This window comes from Paecilomyces variotii (genome assembly GCF_004022145.1).
Source record: "Paecilomyces variotii strain CBS 101075 chromosome Unknown C8Q69scaffold_10, whole genome shotgun sequence".
NCBI classification, from domain to species: domain Eukaryota; kingdom Fungi; phylum Ascomycota; class Eurotiomycetes; order Eurotiales; family Thermoascaceae; genus Paecilomyces; species Paecilomyces variotii.
In genome coordinates this window covers 975,424-993,801 of record NW_021167149.1, presented here as the reverse complement: position 1 = coordinate 993,801, position 18,378 = coordinate 975,424, and the positions used below count along the sequence as shown (strand labels likewise).

The window sequence follows — 18,378 nt, the reverse complement described above, 5'->3', positions numbered from 1 at the left end:
TGATTTTTAATTGCAAGTATCTAGGATCTGTGCGAACTTATATAGCTATGCCAAGCCATAAGGTCTCAAGCAAGCTTCTCACCGCTTCCTTCACATGGTAATTAACGGTTTGTTGGGAATACTTATCCGGCGCCACTCAATGGTTTGTGTGTCGATATTCTTTGGACTCAACCTCAACTAACCCGCAACTACATAGCAATTTGTCAGATCTCTTGTACTCGCAGTATTTCTCGTACGATACTAGCCATGGAATTTACGATTTCCGATATTACTTTCCTCCATATCCTCCAAGAGTCTGACTATTCCTCGGTTTTCCTAGTGACTTTGCAGGGAAAGTTGTATGTTCTCAAGGTGGTACTTAACCATAGTCCTAGTATCATACCCTTGAGAGATCGCATGCTGATCCCACTTGGCGGGAATTTCAACCTTTTATTTGTGAGAGCACTGCGTACGCTCGCCTCAAAGAGCATAGGCTATGCCAACAAGGAATAGTACCGGACTTCCATGGCGTGATAAACTCATATCGGCCTTTTCTAGATCGGTTCCTAAATGATAAATCACCACCAAATGCTATTCTTATTGAATATATTCCAGATATACATGAAATAGATCTTTCAAATTACTCGATCTCCCGCGCTGCCAAACTTCGTGCTATCCTGGAGCGTATACGCAGGCATTATACATGATGATACCTACCCTCGAAACATGATGATACAAAACCACACAGACAGGGTCCTATGGATCGATTTTGATCGCGCGCCGACCTTTCCGGAGAACGAGGCTGTTCCTGAGCGGAAATTAGAGTGGATGAGGGATGAAAAAGCACTGGCGGATGAGTTTTTTGACGACTTGGTATATACAATCTGCCTCCGTTTATTGCAGAAATTATTTTTTTTCTCTTCTCACTAACCTCTGCCCAGGCACAAGATTATAAGGATGGCAAACTGTCTCGTGCGCGGTCTTGGTATTACTCGTGATTAGTTACCTATAGATCTCCTTAAAATCATGATTAGCTACTGTTCACATTAATTAACTTCCATTAATTATCGATTGGCCACTCTAGCTTGTACTTCAAATACTTTTTATAATAAGATCGAAATTCTACAATAATTGTAGCCTAGTAACTGTTCACAAAATGTGAATAACTATGTGGTTTTCATTTTTGTATCCTCGTTGAAGCTTACATCTAGAATTCATTGCTTCGCCTCCTACCCATGAAATGGAGTCAAATCGCCAGTATGGCTTCAAGATGTAGGCAAACCTGCCTATTTGTTGTCTCGCATAGCAACAGCTGCGGTTGCAGCTCACACTATTCAGGTACCTAGAATCTGACAAATTTAGAAGACTCATCTATTACCTATCACTGTACGGCAAATATCAATAACTCTGCATGTCATTCACTGTATGAATGTAAAGTTATTGGTGAAGCTCTCCGATGACTTTATATTGCAAGTCCCACCCCGTAAAGATAATAGCCTGAGCTTTCTAAAGAATCACATCAACCATCTCAGCAAACATACCTTATCATACTTGTATGCCGACCTTTCCATATTATTTACAAACATCTCGTGCAGACCACTACGATGAACGTCAGTCTATTGGAATATCTGCAAGTCGGCCCCCCACTGCTACCAATAGCACCGAATCCAGGTTACTCGAAAGAAAACACGAAGAACGCTAAATACAATGCTCGGGACATTACAAGTGTGGGTTACTGGAGCATCTTCAATTTGGCCACTATAACCGCCCAAATAACCGCCCAATACGGTAACATTCTTGCCGGAGCAACCCTACCATCCGAGCCTATGCCAGCATCTCCTCCGCAGGTGCTTACCTCGGAGACGAGCTTTCGAAACCGATTCACCTTGTACCTAGATTCTAGGATAAGGCGCAGCCTTCGTGCAGGCTTCCAGTGGCTTCTCAGTCAGAACTCCATTGATGGAAACTCTGTTGTATGATTTGGGGAAGGGAACCAAGCCGCTATACGCGATGGATTCACCCCTGACACGGCCTTTTTCCAAGTATATCGGGACCCGCCATCTACTAGGCCCAATCGCGCCCCTGGAGACTTAAAGCCATCATGGAAATAGTCTACAATATTAGAGTATGGCAGTAATCAAGACAGGAAAGAGTTCAGACAGGCCTTGGCGTAAGTAAACTAGTATATGATCCAGCATAGGGCACGATATAGCTTCCTGCTCACAGATTGTGAGCTTGTAGCCATACGCAGGCTTGATGGCAATGGAAATCTTGAGCTCTCGGATAGCATACCCTGGGAGACGCATGGTAGTGCAACCCACCCGGTGCTAACCGTAGCATTGGCATTGTGGTATATTGGAATGCTCGCGTCTGACAACCGGAACTGGTTTCTACCATAATAGTATTAACTGGCCACTTTTCTTTATCGGTTATATTAGCATTAGCATTAGCTTGGCTTTTTTTTTTTTTCTTTTTTTTTTCTTTTTTTTTTTTTTTTTTTTTTTTTTTTTTTTTTTTTTCTAATACGGTTTTACGGTTATCCCGTAAAGGTGTAGTGTAAGACTCTGTCTCTAGAAAGAAGCTACATTCGATTTATCTAAAGGTAATACTAAATAAAAACTTTAAGCTTAAAAAAGGAAAGAGAAGAGAAAATAGGGGAAGAAATTCATAATATTCTTATAGAAGCTTCTCGCTTTTTCTAATTGCTTCTTCTGGGATATATTCTTTTGTTCTATTACAGTCCTCACTATTGTGAGGTAAGGGTCTTATCTATACCCTTCCTGCCCATTAACTCCCGATTAATCAATTCTACACTTGTGGAGGTTTACTCCATATTAGTTATTGGCATTGCCCTTAGGTCACATAGAGACTGGTTAACACTGGCAACAAGGAATAGGTAATAGCGGTTCTTAAAATAAAACACAAGCACAGCTAATGTGAAAAGAAAAGAAAAAAGAGGGGCGGGCTAGGCTAAGAAGATTTAATAAAAAAGAATGCAAAATTAAAAAAAAAGAAGTATCACAAGAAGTCAGGAAAATGAGGTTCCTTACAAGATAAAACATGACTTGGAATAGCCATAAAGACCCTATAGGTTATCTGGAAATAATGAATAGTATACTCCGTAGTAGTTGTGTCTGAGCTAGGCTCGCGATAGGCTAAGGAGAATTATGACTATACTGGCGGAGATGCAGCTATCTAGGGTGCGGAGAGTGAGGAAAGGCAAAGCCAATCACAGGATAAGAGTATCCAAACTGTGCAGTAAGAGGGCCGTCTTTACAGTAAGAATATATTCCCGCAGGGTCAATGCTAAGCGCATCTCCGTCGCCATCAAACCCACAGTCCTGCTTCTGCCAAGCACCTTTGACAGCAGCCGATGAAGGGCCTCACTGAAGCGTTAACACTCGAGGGATCCCCTGAATGTAGCGCTTTGTACAAGTAGATGGCCTCCATCCCGGCATGGTACCGAACAAGGAACGGTCTATATTTGCAGACGCGGTACATGGCCTCTATATGGTACATCACCACCTCGTCCAAGATCCACTATCCTACTGCTGACATGGTCGCATCAGTCGTCTGAGGAGAGAATCCGTAGGCGGGTCTCCATGGTCTTGAAGACCGTTTGATTCGTCGCGCGTCTGAGCTTTTACCGGTAGTTGAACGTCTCAATGGGGCACAGTCAGGTGTCGAAGAAGCTACATCTTCGGAGACAGTTCCAGTCTCGTTTCTCGTAGCTACCAAAGGACTCGGTTGGTTTTCCAATTGAACTCCATCATAATCATCTTCCTCTGCCAAGCAGCAGCAACAGGCCAAGATATACATTCTCAGGAGCTCTGACCATGCAGCCATGGTATGTTCCTCGGCATCGTCAACATCAAGAGAGCCATCTTCCGGCGAGGCACCTGAAGAGGATAGTGTTGACACGGGTTGATAGGAAACGGGGCGGTTACCCTCTGTGGAGGCATTCTGGGATCCCGAGGCATCCTGGACAGGGCCTGTAACATGCACGCGAGAATTTTTCTGTGGCCCGTTCGACTGGGCGTCGGAAGTCAGGGCAGATGGGAGAGAAGGCAAATTACCGATAGGAGTTGTAGAGTCTGTCCTGCGCATGGTGGCCGTTAACGCCCGCTGAAGAGAAGAAGGCTGATTGGAATTCAGCACGACTTCCGATCCTTGAGAAGAGGTCCGGACTTCACTATTGTTTCTTTTTCTCCCTGGCTTACGCCGCTTTTCGGTGGAGTGAAGACGCTCAACTTGAGGCTGGGCTACAGGAAGAGTCATGCGGTGGAAAGGATGGCTATCTAGAGGGCGTGATAGATCCATGCCATGTCCACTCTGCCGAATCGGAAATCGTCCACGTACTGCTGTACCATCCTCAGCTCTTGCGATAGCGTGTAGAGGGAGTCGAGCAGGACGAGATTCTAGAGCAGTAAAGCCGAACAGTCTTCGTAATGCCTCGCTATAAGAGCCCGAGAGACTACTGTCATAACTGTTCCCCCGACCGTCTCCAGATGTCGATGGCCCAGGAGTAGGGGATTCTATCGCAAAGCGAGATGCGCAGAAGAGGGCTTCTTGTGTCCCGAAGGATGGAAGACCAGGAGGAGTGGGCGACCGGATTGGAGGAGGATACATAGGCTGTACTGGACTGCCAAGCGATAGGTCACTTCCCAGAAGTTCGGATAACCCAGAACGGCTGTCAGCATCATTGAAAGAGAGAGCCTTACGCCTTTGAGGGTTTGGGATAGACGTGTTGAGATCTGATCGAGAGGTCCTCGACAACTGCAGACGTTCGCCAGAGAAGCTTTCGTACAGGCAGGACATTGAGCGTGAATGGCGCAAGGTCGACGTGCTCCTCCGTTCGATAATGGTTGCCAAGGTGTTGACCGGCCACTTGCTGTGGGAAGATGTCATAGTATAAATAGGTTGATCGGAAATGGCAAGGTTGAGGCTATGCTGCTCGTCTGCAGTGGGCTGCCTTGAGAGACTATCATAGTACGTCTGATCACCCGCGTCGGATCCAGAACTTGCCCTAGCAGCATCGTATATGGAACTGTGCTCGCTTGGTATAGACTCCGACGAGTCTAGATCTCTCCCGAAGGCGAGTAGGGAGGCTGTACGTCGAGTATTGTCTTCGCTACTGCCACTGCAGTCGACAAAGTGAGACTGAAATGGGAAGCGTATGTTCCCGACAGCTTTCTTGTCGGCAGTCCGATCCAGATACCTACTATTATCCATGTTGAGTAACGATGAAGCGAAATAAACCACCTGGGTGGATGCCAAACGAACGACAACCCCTGAGCCCTCGAAAAGAAGAGGGAGAGGAGGATAGACATGCATCGAGAGGAAAATACACGAGATAGCCATCGGAAAATTATGGCATATCGCAGTTTCCATGTGATATATCTGTTTTTATGAACGCGGGTGTACCTTCCCACCAAGGTAACGCAAGAGACAGGTCCTCGTACGTCCTAGGGAAGGCGTTTGCGAGCAAAGGAAAAAGAAAATGATGCAATCACTTTGGATAATTCTATATACACTCCCAGCGTCACGGTCTGAATAGTATGCAGTCCCGGGGTTGAAGGTTCAACCATAATAAAAAGAAATACAATGCAAGAATAAGTATACAATACGCAAAGGGGTATGTGGGTATAGTTGCCGAAGAAAAGTCCGAAAGCTTCATGATCATAGAGCCGTAGCACTCTGGCCTTCTTCCGGTTTGCCATTCATCTGATCTTTCCGGAGAGTACGAACCAAAGCCTCCAGCTTTCTTCGTTCTTCTTGTTCGGCCTAAGTGTCGATTAATTAGCTTAAGAACGCGTGACAACAAAGGTCAAGATCTTTTCGCAGATGCCAGTTGCTCACCTTCAGGAGTTTCAAGTTCTCTGCTCGCGTATCTCGCATCATCTTCTTGAACTCATTCTTGAGTACCATCGTAGAAGTCGTCTCTGCGGGGCCGTTGGGAGTCAGTGGAATAGGACTTTTAATGCCCATCCACTTGATACGCTCATCGTTCAGCTGAGACTCCAGGTTCTCACAGCGCTCGCGCAGGCTGTCAATAACACTTTCGAGCTTGTCACGTTCCTTTTCAAACTCAATGCTAGCCTTAGTCATGGCTTCATAATCTTCGATCGTCTCTCGGAGTTCGTTCTCAAGCGTCTGCACACGTTGCTGGAGTCCGCTGTTGCCTGCGGCATGTTTCGATGACTGTTCTGCTTTGAGTGCCGCAAGCTCTTCAGAAAGGTTGATATTCCTCAGGTTCAGCTCGTCAATTTCCTTCTGGATAGCGGGGTTAGCAGCGACTGCCGCTGCACGCTCTGCCCTTGTGCCGTAGGCACCGTCGAGTTCCGCCTTTACAACGGTCAGTTCAGTCTGAGCTCTGACTATGTCAGTTTCCAGCTCTCTCATTTCCCCTTCTAGCCTGGTAACACGTTCTTCAGCCTGCGAGCGAGCTTCGGTGGCTTCCTTGACCTCGGCATCCGCTTCGTTTCGGAGTCGCTGCAGCGCTTCCTCTAAGCGGCTCGAATTCTCCTCTGCGTGGGACCGCAGATCGTTGGCCTGCTTGATCTGGGCATCCGCCTCGTCACGAATCTGCTGAAGGACATCTTCCAGGTGAGAAACTTGTTCCTCCGCCTGGATGCGTGCTTGCCTCTCAATCTCCACGGCCTCGCTATCGTCTTTGCCCTGCTCTTGGTCCCTGAGGGACAGGTCCTGTCTAGCAGCCTCGAGCTGCTCCACTACCGAAGCTAATTCCTCTCTAGTGCTCTGGTGGTTGGTCTCAGAGTGTTCCAAGTCTCTTCTAACTTCCATAAGCTGCTGCGTCAGATCTGCTATGTGGGAATCTCTTTCGGCATCAGATTTGGAGTTCAGTTCCCGTTGTTGTTGGATCTGTGTGGTCAGGATGCTCTTCTGTTCAACAAGGCTTTCAACGCGCCTCTGCAGAGTATCGACACCGTCACTGAGGTAGCGCATGTGCTCCTGCAGAGTATTCTCATCCGAAAACTGAGGAGGGGGCGCAATAGTGGGAGAACGAGCTGAACCAGCGCCTGACACTCCCAAGACTTCATGAAGACGATTGTTGATATCCTCCAGCTCCCGCTTAGTCTCAGAATCCGAGTCTCCAGTCCCTCCGGGTCCCCGCTCTTGCTGGAAACTCAATGTCTGGAGACTGTTTTCTATGTATGCAATATGTGCTTCGACAGCCGCTGTGGGATTGACTGGGCCGCCATCGCTGGAAAACTGAGGGACGGGATCGACGTCGGAGTCGGTGCTATTCTGAAGAATCATGGCACGCATGCGACCGCTTAGCTCCTCCAATTTGCGCTCCGTATTATGGATAGCACTAAGGTCAACACCCATGGACTGATGCCCATTCCTGCCGTAGCCACCATTAGACTCGTCAAGGTAGTCCGCCGGCCTGTACAAGCTGCGATCATCAAAGTCCATGCCACCGTTGACTCCGTAAATGCTCTCCCCGTTCCGCGAATCATGACTGGAATTTGCGCCATTCTTGTTCAAGTTCTTCTTGAGACCTTTGTGTGTCATCTGTAAGATACCCGCGGTATGCTGGAGCAGTCGCCGTTGAATGTCTTGCGTCCTGCGTTCTAGCCTCCAAAGCTCCTGGGCGAGCTCTTCGCACTTTCGAGTGCTCGCCGCCAGCTCCTCGTCCGCCTTGTCGTAATAGTCATCGCCGTTGCGTCCAAAAATGCTGCGGCGCTTGCGATGTGACCCGGGCGACGGATCTGAACCATAGTCCTCACTCGTTCTCGAGCTTTTCGGGCTGTGCAGTCTGCTCAGTGATCTAGCTGCATCGCGTAGTTTTGTTTCCAGGGCCAGTTTTCGCTTTGTAGCCTCCACGCGGGTTGACAGTAGTGAATGTTCTTTCTTCAGCTCTTCGACCTCCTCAAAAGACAAAACCTCATACCCCAGGCTGTCTCCTATAGCTGTTTCTGTGAGAAGGTGCATGGACACCGGGTCGGTGACGTCCAGCAAGGCAGAACTGCGAGGATGAGAGGCATTGAGCTATGCGGCAGACAAGCTGGGTGTCAGCCATGTCCAACCACGCGAGATAATCGGGGGCGGACGACACGTACCGGATTGAAGCGCGGCTTTTCTTCATTATTGGGGTCCAGGGAATCTCGATAACCATCTAATAGAGCCTTGGACGGCGGCGGAGGGATCGGAAACGAAGCGGACGAGATGTACCTGGAGTCCCCGTAGGAGGACTGGCTGGAGCGGAGACTCGCGAAGTTCATCATGGCTGCGAGCGGTGAAAGAGCGACGGCAGCAAGGGGAAATAATAACTATCTATGGACGCGAGGGAGACATCATTCCGATCTGTGGATGGTAGAAGAGAGGCTGTATGTGATGGCGGGTGGTGATTATTAGGATCGATCGATTGCCCAGCGGGGAAATCGCCAGGGAGTCCGACTCCAGCTGCTCACAGGAAACAACGTGGACAGGCAGAACACCCAGACGGCGCAACCGTGAATAAGAATCAATAATAGGGAGGACAGCGACCACGAAGAGAAAAAAAGAAGAAAACGACAGTCTATTCTATCTTGGACAGCCCGAAGAAAGTCGAGATCGACTGCGCCTCGTCCTAGCGGGCTCTTCGTGGCAGCGCAAAACGAACTTCTCCCGCCGTAGCGCAGCGCCGGAGGAGATCGCCGCTGACCCTAGCCTCCTTTTTCGATCTCCACGATCCCCTTGTTATTTTCCATCGCGTGGTCAAGATGGAGATTCATGCTGCGAATGCGATGAACGTCTCCCATGGAACGAACCCCTGAAATGGCATCCACCGCGCTCCGCAGTCCGTCATCCGGATGCTGTCCGGTAACTAATTTCCATGCTACGATCCGGTTTGCAATGGCATCGGACATTAATATGAAAACAGGTCTAACCTATGTATTAGATAGTTAATTAATTACTCCGTACGGAGTACTTGGAACCATCCTGCTGGCTCTGCACGAACCCCTGCCAGTTCACGCTAACACTACTTTCCGAGAGTCACCGGCCATTAAAACAATGACAAGAGGCAGACAGATAGACGTGTTGAAGTGACGAGTTATGGCAAATGGCTTCCAGTGATGTTCACATCCATTTGCCGTGCTGATGGCATCCTTCTCAGCTCTATCGTGTTTGTTTATAGGTGAAACAGGCTGTCAGAAAGGAAAGATTGGTTCTACCAACGAGAACATCCGTCTCCACGCCCCGGACATTAATAGGCACTGCTCGACGCCTCACCTTCACTGGCCCAAGGTTCCCTCCCGAAATTGCCGTGAACCTGTTCCTCGGTTGCGGGGACCGATCTTCCATCCGTCATGTTTTGCTGCTTCCGGAGTACGGAGCAAGTTCATGACTGGCTAAAGGTGCGCAGGATACGGAGATAGACTTGAGTTATACTCATATAACTATCTAACTAACCTTCCGAGTTCCTACGTCAGCCACGGGTCCACAGCCATACCTGCCTAGACAAGGATGCCTGACTGGGATTTGAGAAACGGTGATCAACAGCATGGATAAAAGATCATATCCAGCTCATATCGTCTATTCAGGGGACCAACGTGCAATCCACGCCTTGGCCGCATTCCTGTCAAGAGCACAATCCCTGGGGTTGACGCTTTTGCCCAGACAAGGACTATTACTGACCAAAGCGTTTGTAGGCCGCTACGATGATAAATAACCTCTAGAACCTCTCTCGTGAATACTCGACCTCTTGACAATGCCTACTCAAGCCAGCAGATCTAGTTATAAATAATAAATGGGACAGCTGCCATGTCAATCGTCTTGGTTAGCCAATACAGGTCCCAAACTGAGATTGGTAAAACGCATCTCATCCCTGACGATCCGTGCTACCAACTTCTGTGACACTGCCTAACTGATCAAATGACTTCATCAGTTACATCACGTCCGTGCTCTTCCGTCAACCGGAGAGCATCCAGACATTATTATTATATAAGTCAAACTTGCTGTTTCCTGGCACCGGCGAGCTGGGCCGACATCAACACTGCGCCGCAGATGGAGCACTCTAGAAATGGTGCTACAAGAGAAAACTGTGACTTCTTCAGAAGCTCACAACTTTTTCACGGCCCCTCCTAGATTATCAATTTGGACCGTCAAACGTCCTTCGAGGACCGAGGTAGTCATCTATACTAAATACTTTGAGAAGCCTCGACCAGTCCAGGAGCAAAGACTGAAAGACTATTATTAGTTAATATACTTCAGCCACTCAGTGCCAGAACCATAGGACCAACTGATCACGAGAATACAAAGCTGATCTGTAGCAAGCTCAATAATTCTTTGTTGACACTCGTACGACCTTGCGCAACAAAACCAGCTGGGAAGAGACTAAGTATTCACTTGCGGGGCTGTCGCAGAGTCCGCATCGGGCAATTTACCTTATCGCTCCATCATCCGCCTGCTACTGCTGCCCCCAACACTTGGCATAGAACCCGGACGCCATACAATAAGTTCTTCCTCTGGCAAAGATGATTTAGGATTCCCTGAGGCCATGTGAAGCTTCAAATTACCGTCCCGCAACACGATGCGTTCTCCCGCTGAAGTCGAAGAGGCCGTTGCGATCCGGCAAGCTTCGGAAACGGCCGACATGACACAGCACGTCCACAGCCAGTCCAGTCTTCAGGATGAAGAAAGAGGCATCACGACGACGGGCGAATACAAGGTGTACAAGAGGCGATTTCTAGGCTTGGTTCAGCTCGTTTTGCTCAACATCGTGGTCAGCTGGGATGTATGCCGTCGTCATTCTCCCCAAGCGCATACTATGAGCAATGCGACTAACTGCTCGATAGTGGCTGACTTTTTCTGCGATTTCGACAACCTCCGCGGCGTATTTCCAGGTTTCTGAGGGCGCAATAAATTGGATGAGCACTGCTTTTCTCTTTGCATTTTGCTTGGTGACGCCGTGAGTGGAAGGCCCCAGTTGGAAAAATAAAAAATAAAAAAGATGACGTATTCCTATATTGTGCTGAGATAGAAGTGTTGACTATCGCATCGCATACAGTATAACGATCTTTACCCTCAACAAAGGAGGCCCGAAACCTGCCATCCTAGCGACCTCTGCCTTGATTCTTGTCGGAAACTGGATACGCTATGCTGGAACCAAAGCGAACGGAGGCATCTTTGGGCTCGCGATGCTCGGTCAGATTCTTATCGGCTTTGCGCAGCCATTCTGTTTGAGCGCTCCCACACGATACAGTGATCTATGGTTCTCAGACCATGGACGCACCAGCGCGACGGCATTAGCGACGCTTGCGAATCCTCTTGGTGCAGCAATCGGCCAATTGGTCGACTCCGTCTGGGCCACGGAGCCTAGTGATGTGCCGAATATGGTGCTCTATATCTCCATCATCGTGAGTGATTAGCACCATACCCGATTGGAATCGACATAGATATCTAGACGATGGAATCTAATATATCATGATCCTTAACCGCAGTCTACGGTTGCAACAGTTCCCTCAATCTTCCTCCCTGCCGCGCCTCCCACTCCTCCCAGTGCTTCCTCCCAAGCAACGGTATCACGAGGCTCTCTCCGGAAGGAAATCACACAACTCTTCTGCACCGTCGAGTTCTACCTCATCTTCATCCCGTTCTCCATCTACGTCGGCTTCTTCAATAGCGTCTCTTCCCTTCTGAACCAGATCCTATCGCCTTACAACTTCTCCGAAACCGACGCCGGAATCGCCGGTGGAATCCTGATCATCGTCGGACTGATCGCCTCCGCAATCGTATCTCCCTTAACAGACCGTTTCAAACACTACCTAACTACAATCAAAATCCTCATCCCCATCGTCGCCGCCTCATACATCGGACTGATCTTCGCCCCGTCAAGCCCGGCGGGCATCGCTCCATCCTACGTCGTCTGCGCAATCCTAGGCGCATCCTCCTTTTCTCTCCTCCCAGTCACCCTCGAATACCTCGTGGAGATCACATACCCCTTCGCTCCAGAAATCGGAAGCACCATCTGCTGGACAGGTGGCCAACTCCTCGGAGCTATCTTTATCATCGTCCAAGACGCCCTCAAGGCCCCCTCGGACGCTCATCCACCGTATAATATGAGAAACGCACTAATCTTCTCCGCTGTCATTTCGGCCGTCGTCGTTCCTCTACCGCTCTCCTTGGGCCTGTTCGGTCGGAAAGTGAGTAGGCGTCGGCTGCGAGCGGATCGCAGCACTTATGGTGTCAATGATGCTACTACCATCACTACTGGAATCAACGGTGAGAGCTCATCATCAGACGCTAACAGAGAAGTAACCACATCATCTGTCACGGCCAATAAGAACGATGATGAGAATGGCCGTTGATCACCTGCATCGATATGGTGATTTATTAATCTGTTAACTAATCTTGCTTTCGGATACCCCCTTTTGACTGTCTATTTGTTGTTATTATTGTTTTTATGACCTGTATGTACATAATGTCACTCTTGCTGATTTTATTGCTGTATCTATGAGCTATACGTTCATACTACGTTGTACATTTTCATGTAGGCGGTTATGAATGATGATTTCGTTTAATCGAAAATGACCGTCAAGAATAACCATCTTACATGGCTTTCACACGTACGGGAGAAGGAGGAAATCTAGCATGAAACCATTTGTCTAAACATAAGAGAACAAAAAAAGGAATAAAAGCACAGCGGTGACTAGCTATCTGTACAGACAAGGTGATTTGACGTTTTCTTGCGCCCACGAGAATGACCCACGTAAGACTGAGAGAGCACAGGCTCGACCATACCCCTCAACACGTTGACCAGAGCGTGAGATCATAACGCATACAATTGGCAGGTTGGGAGAGAGATAATTGGACGAATCTATCCCACCATCGAGTTCGCTGCGATCCTTTTCCACCATCCCCATATCTCTTTCGAACGATTTCGGTGTATCCCACTATCGAGCAAAATGGCAGGTCTCGCCCGCGCGGTCGTTCCGTTGTCGATCGAAGAGAAGAAAACCGTAGATAGGATCGCTGATGGCCTGTTAAGCCATCTATTTGAGCTCACGCCAGAGCTTGGGAGCGGCGCACTGGGTAGCGCAGTGCTGGAGGTGGAAGACTGTACAGCGGTAAAGAGACGGATTAGCTGATGTCCAACCCCGGATCATGACGAATTGAGATATGGGATATAGAGAAACCGATTCCAAATGTCGCCATATTGGGACAACTTGGAACAGTTTTCCGTTTTGGACAAGGAATTGACCACACTTACACTCCTCGACACAGTCCTCCTTGGGGCCCTTGTAGTCGGGATCCTCCGAGGCTCTGGTGACACGCTCAACGCACTCGTCGAAGTGGTGCTTAGCAGCAGCGCACTGTTGGGAGTCGGTGCACTCTGTTTGAATATTCAGTCAGTATTCAGTCTTGGCATTAGTTCCTCCGCGTGCGGCGGAAGGGAGATGCATCTCCGCCGGGTCCGTTGGAAAGGGCCAATTGAGCGGAAACGAGAAGAGACGTCGTATCTCAACGTAAATATGTTGGTGAAAGCGCGCATATCGCAATCTGCAGGGAAGTACGGGTGCTCAATTGGCCCCATTGGAGACCACCGCGAAGACTGAAAGCAGGTCGTCATCCACTTACCCTGCACGAGTCTGGGCATGGGGTCCTCGGGCTCTTCCTCCTCCTCCTCCTCTTCCTCCTCCTCCTCTTCTTCTCCGGCCTCTTCCTCCTCGGGCTGCTCCTCGGGCTGCTCCTGGGCTTCCTCAGCGTCCGCCGACTTGTCCTGGGTCGATTCCTCTTCGGTGTTCTGAGTCTCCTCGGCTGGGGGAGCCTCAGCCTGGGCCTCGGCGAAGCCCAGGGAGGAGATCACGTCGGCGAAAAGATCGGAGAAACCCATGGCGGAAAGGTTTTGCAATTGAGTTGGGAGAGGACGTGGGGGATGCGCAGGGACGTTGGCAGGAGAGGTTGGGATTGATGGTCTCGGGTGGTTTTGGGAAGCTCGCCGTTCCCAAGGGAAAAACGGAACGCTGCGGTGGTTTGTCCGGCGGCCCGCGACTGGCTTAAATTACCCCCCACGTGATTGGCCGATGCCCGACCAACATTCATGATTATTATTATTATTAGTTATAAGCAGAGACAATGGAATGCGCGCTCGAGGATGGTTTCTGTTTGTTCATTATTCTATAATATCTATTAAGCTCGTTTCAGTCATTATCTTCTTCTTCTTCTTCTCCTCCTTCGTCGCTGACAACTGCAGGACGAAAGACCGACACTGTGTGTGTGTGAGCGCGCGCAATGTCCACCCGTTTCCACCCGCATACAACCACTGGTCCCTAGCTAATGTACAGAAAAAGTCTGGATGATGATGATGATGTTCTCCATCCCAGCGATATCCTCGCGGCATCAGCTCGCGCTACGTAACCGGCTTTCTAGCTCGTGCGCCACACTCTGCTGCTGTACTTCTTCGTATCCCGGCGGCGGTTCCGTAGGTGGTTCGAATCTGTCCTCAGTCGCGATATTGTCTACGGGAGGTGGTGGCATCTCGTCTTGACCCGGAGGGTGTACTGCTGATCCCGACAAAGGAACAGAGCCTGGTGAGGCACGATTGGGCTCAGCAGGCGCGTGACCAGGACTATCATAAGCAGGAAGTTCCTCAAGGTGAACGGCTGAATAGTCGATATGGCCCCGGCGTGATGCTTGCGAATTGCTCGTAGCCTGAGAAGTCTCGACTGCCTGCTGCAAACGCTCCTTGACCCGCTCGAAATTGGAATGAAAATCGAATGCTCCCCCTTCTTTGAAACTCATCTTCAGCTGAACAGCCGGAAACGACGGCGGGATGCCGCCTCCCGCGACGGGCTGCACCAATGCAGTCCACACATTTGGTCCGAAAAAGGGCGCAGAGACATGCGTGTCATGAAGATTCAACAGCGGAGCAGAAAATGACTGGAGTTCTTGACTGGGTTGAGATGGTAAATAGACAATCTGGACAAAGCGCGTCAGCATGCCAGATGCACAAATTCAGTAACGCAAAGAGGAACTAACACGCTGGTTTGTGAGATAGACAAGGCCGCTATTGCTCTGAAGAGAAAGAGATTCTCGCCCCGAGTAGCCGCTTGGAGGTTGTAATGAGAAGCTCGTCCGTGGCGGGGATGTATAAATAAGGCGTTCATTGGGAAGGCGGATGAAAGCCTCATTCTCATGAAGCATCACCCAGCTGTTCATAGAAAGGCGCAATTTGTTTAGCATTGACTTCTGTTTGGTCTTATACGCCATATTGAAAGCGATTCGCAAGTATCAACATTCAAGAAAACCAAGCAATAAGGCATAGGAATCATGACAGAATAGGTGTCAAAACACACAAGAACAAGAAAACGATCAAACCAGCAGCATGGGGGGGTAGAGACGCACTTTATAGACATTTTGAAGACAGACCGGGGGCCCCGAAGGCGCGCACACGGCGGGTGTGGCTACTTCCAACGAGTGCTGGACGGCGGGAGATTCTGCTGCAGTCGATGATAACGAGCCGTTAGGGAGGATCGTCGACCGGGCCGACCTCAGTAGTGCCTTTCAGTCGACAGTTTTCCGATTTCCAAGATGCTCCTCCTGGTAACGCAGACCACCCTTGACTGACAAGTGATATCGGACGAGTAGACTCCTAGAAACCGTTCTGATACGATCGTCACTAAAGGTTGGAAGGAACGTAAAGTATCTCCTGAATATCGTCCCGGGGGCGAAGACAATAACCCCTGCCAACTGCTAACCACGAATAGTATCGAAGTATGAACGGAGATCGTAGGCCAGACGCGGGGGTTGCGTATCGTATAGCGGTGGAGTAAAGCGTACAGTATCCAGGTCTGAGCTTCTACCCAAAGTCTGGATAGCAATCGACACACGGAGCTGGGTCGTCTGAAGAGGTCCCACGGTGAACACGGCTTCGTTCGCTTTCGTTTCGCAGAGGAAGCTTCGGGAGGGGTCTATGAGGGGGGATTGGGGGGCGGGGATCGCGAGGAGACGACAAGCAGCCTTGTGGCTGAAGATGACCGCGGTAGCGGCGGCAAGGTGGGAGTCTAGTGCTGGGACGCACACGCCAGGATTAGCAATTGCAGTGATTCCTTGGGCCAGCCTGAGGAATCACGATAATAATAACAGTAATTTGAAGGCTTCAGGTGTTGATAGAGGTTCGTTCAACATCGGCTGTCCCAGGCTATAGTCGATGCGGTGGGGAGCAAGAAGCTTTGTGGTTTGCGGGAACCTAAGGTAGTCGTGATGACCAATATATGAATTGAATACATTTGCTCTTGACGCTACAAGTCAGTGCAATAGTCGGGAAGAGACACGAATGGTCATTGAAAATCTCGAAGGTTACTACATGTTCATATTCCGACGACTATACTAGGACTCAAAAGGCAATATAAAAACGCCTGTGCAGCAATCATTACCAAGCCTGGATCTACGAGGACTCTAAGAAAACTCGAGATAGAAAGCAAGAAGAATCGACAAGAAATAGATATAGGGTAAATATGTACAGTACTACTTAATAGGCCGGCCACTTTGAGAACCAGTCACGGATGAAAGAGATCCTTTCCTTACTCGCGATAGGCCTTCTACCCCACGCATCTCCTAGCTCCATGATCATAGAACTATTGACAGAGTTCCGAGGCCAATATGGAAGTCCCTTGCCATTGGGATTCCCAGTTCGTATGTAGTTGACCCAATAATCAGACATGATGTTAGCAATCTTGTAATCCTTCTGCGTCCACGGTCTCTCTGTGGCATAGAGATTGTTAAACGCGTAGTTGATCTCGCTCATATGATATGCGCCTTGGTCTTGGCCTGGAGGGGCATGGGTCCAGTAGTATGTATATGTCGAATATGTACCGTTACCGGATGTGTTCAGCAAAGAGCCAGCAACATATTCATTAGCCCAAAGACAAGTCGACACTCGAGACTGGTCTCGATAGAAAGCGTTACTGGCCTCATCAGCAGTGGTGGAGTTTGCTCCTGCTGGGTATAGTTTAAAGAACTCGTTGGCCAAACCGACGCTTCCGAATTCCTCAGTGTGTAATGAGGTGTAATTCCTAACGTCGAGACCTGGGTTGGGTGACGCCCCATTTTCGTCCTTATTCACTCCAGTCAGGACAGGAACAATGGAATGGTTCCCTCGTCGGAGCATCTCTTCATAAGTGGCAGGAAGGACGTAGCCATCGAGAACTGGGCGAAAGAGCGGCGGTTCCATATATACCGAATCGTTTTGGAAGACTGTGTCATCATATGTGTTGTCGTTCAGGGAACTACCCGCCAAAAGCAGCTCAACAGGAGCCGCTCGCGCTTCCGCAATGGAGCTGATGTTAAGGCTTTTCAAAAAACTTGCACCTTGTTGTTCAGCCTCCGGTAAATGGCGATAACTCTGTGCCAGACTCCCGATGAGCGGATTAGAGGGATAGGTTGCTCCGCTTTCTGCAATCACTTGGTTGAAGAGGCCCGCGGCTAGGTCACTGTTGACATGGTCGAGAACTGATGCTGCACCAGCTGATTGACCCCCAATGGTGATCTGAGACGGGTCACCACCAAAGGATGCGATGTTCTCATATGTCCAGTGGAAAGCAGCTTGTTGATCCACCAGCCCATAGTTGCCAGAAGTACCACTGGAGGAGTTGGCACTCAGTTCTGGATGGGCCAGGAATCCCAGAGCACCGAGACGGTAATTCATACTGACAACCACGACTCCCTTTTTCGCAAGTCCAGATCCATCATAGAGAGGATCACTGGAAGATCCGCCGGTAAAGCGTCCGCCATGGATCCACACGTATACGGGGTACTTGCTATTGGTCTTCGACGGCACAACCCCAGCTTGTCCTGTGCTGTTCGTGACATCGTTGAATGTTGCGTTTTCAGGAGTCCAGACATTGAGTCTCAGACAATCTTCACTATAATTGCTGACACCTGGCTGCGGACAGGGAGGACCAAAAGCTGTAGCATCACGAATTCCTATCCAGGGAGTCGGGTGCGGCGGATGCTTCCATCTCTCCGCCCCAGTCGGGGCGCCTCCATAGGGAATGTTCTTGAAGCTATAGACCGTATCTATGTATTCTGAACGACCGCCGCGAATAGTTCCATAGTGCTGGATAGAAACCGTTGGTGACGCAGCTGAGAGGGAAGAGCTTGTTGTTGACTTTTTGCTCAATGCCGCTTCAGCCCTAAAAAGGCTGAGCCAGAGAAGACCGAGAATGATCATGGTGAACGACCAACTACATACAGGTAATTGGCACACTCAAGACCTCAAGAACGTGCCACCGAAGAGACGGGAGACGCTGACATTTATAACTCCTTTAACCCGTGTTTCCCCTAGATAGAGGTCTCTATCAAAAGAGGGTGATGACGTTGCAAGCACAAGAGCTAAACCCATGACTCTCGATCCTCCCCACCTAGATAATCATATGAAGGACACAAGAA

The 18,378-nt window shown here is 49.4% G+C and overlaps 7 protein-coding genes across 7 annotated transcripts; 3 read left to right on the top strand and 4 right to left on the bottom strand.

Moving 5' to 3' along the window:
- Positions 1–246: 246 nt before the first annotated feature.
- On the top strand, positions 247–977 carry C8Q69DRAFT_488013 (hypothetical protein; the record flags this gene model as incomplete). The annotated part of the gene is made up of 4 exons (XM_028632027.1): positions 247–342; positions 375–541; positions 663–852; positions 921–977. 4 exons carry the CDS (start codon positions 247–249, stop codon positions 975–977), a joined length of 510 nt encoding a protein of 169 aa, XP_028483075.1.
- A 606-nt stretch (positions 978–1,583) lies between these two features.
- On the top strand, positions 1,584–2,407 carry C8Q69DRAFT_500646 (hypothetical protein; the record flags this gene model as incomplete). The annotated part of the gene is made up of 3 exons (XM_028632347.1): positions 1,584–1,952; positions 2,104–2,149; positions 2,206–2,407. The coding sequence occupies 3 exons, from the start codon at positions 1,584–1,586 to the stop codon at positions 2,376–2,378; spliced, it is 588 nt and encodes a 195-aa protein (XP_028483074.1). The 3' UTR covers positions 2,379–2,407.
- A 1,112-nt stretch (positions 2,408–3,519) lies between these two features.
- C8Q69DRAFT_509368 (hypothetical protein) lies at positions 3,520–5,211 on the bottom strand (the record flags this gene model as incomplete). The annotated part of the gene is made up of 1 exon (XM_028633086.1): positions 3,520–5,211. One exon carries the CDS (start codon positions 5,209–5,211, stop codon positions 3,520–3,522), a length of 1,692 nt encoding a protein of 563 aa, XP_028483073.1.
- A 5,308-nt stretch (positions 5,212–10,519) lies between these two features.
- Positions 10,520–12,296, top strand: C8Q69DRAFT_509366 (major facilitator superfamily domain-containing protein; the record flags this gene model as incomplete). The annotated part of the gene is made up of 4 exons (XM_028633085.1): positions 10,520–10,723; positions 10,785–10,897; positions 10,997–11,345; positions 11,430–12,296. 4 exons carry the CDS (start codon positions 10,520–10,522, stop codon positions 12,294–12,296), a joined length of 1,533 nt encoding a protein of 510 aa, XP_028483072.1.
- A 684-nt stretch (positions 12,297–12,980) lies between these two features.
- On the bottom strand, positions 12,981–13,822 carry C8Q69DRAFT_509365 (ubiquinol-cytochrome C reductase hinge protein-domain-containing protein; the record flags this gene model as incomplete). The annotated part of the gene is made up of 3 exons (XM_028633084.1): positions 12,981–13,045; positions 13,199–13,321; positions 13,567–13,822. The coding sequence occupies 3 exons, from the start codon at positions 13,820–13,822 to the stop codon at positions 12,981–12,983; spliced, it is 444 nt and encodes a 147-aa protein (XP_028483071.1).
- Positions 13,823–14,328: 506 nt separating this feature from the next.
- C8Q69DRAFT_406077 (hypothetical protein) lies at positions 14,329–15,132 on the bottom strand (the record flags this gene model as incomplete). Its single annotated transcript, XM_028628105.1, has 2 exons — positions 14,329–14,907; positions 14,968–15,132. The coding sequence occupies 2 exons, from the start codon at positions 15,130–15,132 to the stop codon at positions 14,329–14,331; spliced, it is 744 nt and encodes a 247-aa protein (XP_028483070.1).
- A 1,239-nt stretch (positions 15,133–16,371) lies between these two features.
- On the bottom strand, positions 16,372–18,347 carry C8Q69DRAFT_436366 (Alpha/Beta hydrolase protein). Its single transcript, XM_028628564.1, has 2 exons — positions 17,798–18,347; positions 16,372–17,743 (listed from the first exon to the last, which is right to left on the bottom strand). The coding sequence occupies exons 1-2, from the start codon at positions 18,158–18,160 to the stop codon at positions 16,460–16,462; spliced, it is 1,647 nt and encodes a 548-aa protein (XP_028483069.1). The 5' UTR covers positions 18,161–18,347; the 3' UTR covers positions 16,372–16,459.
- Positions 18,348–18,378: the final 31 nt, after the last annotated feature.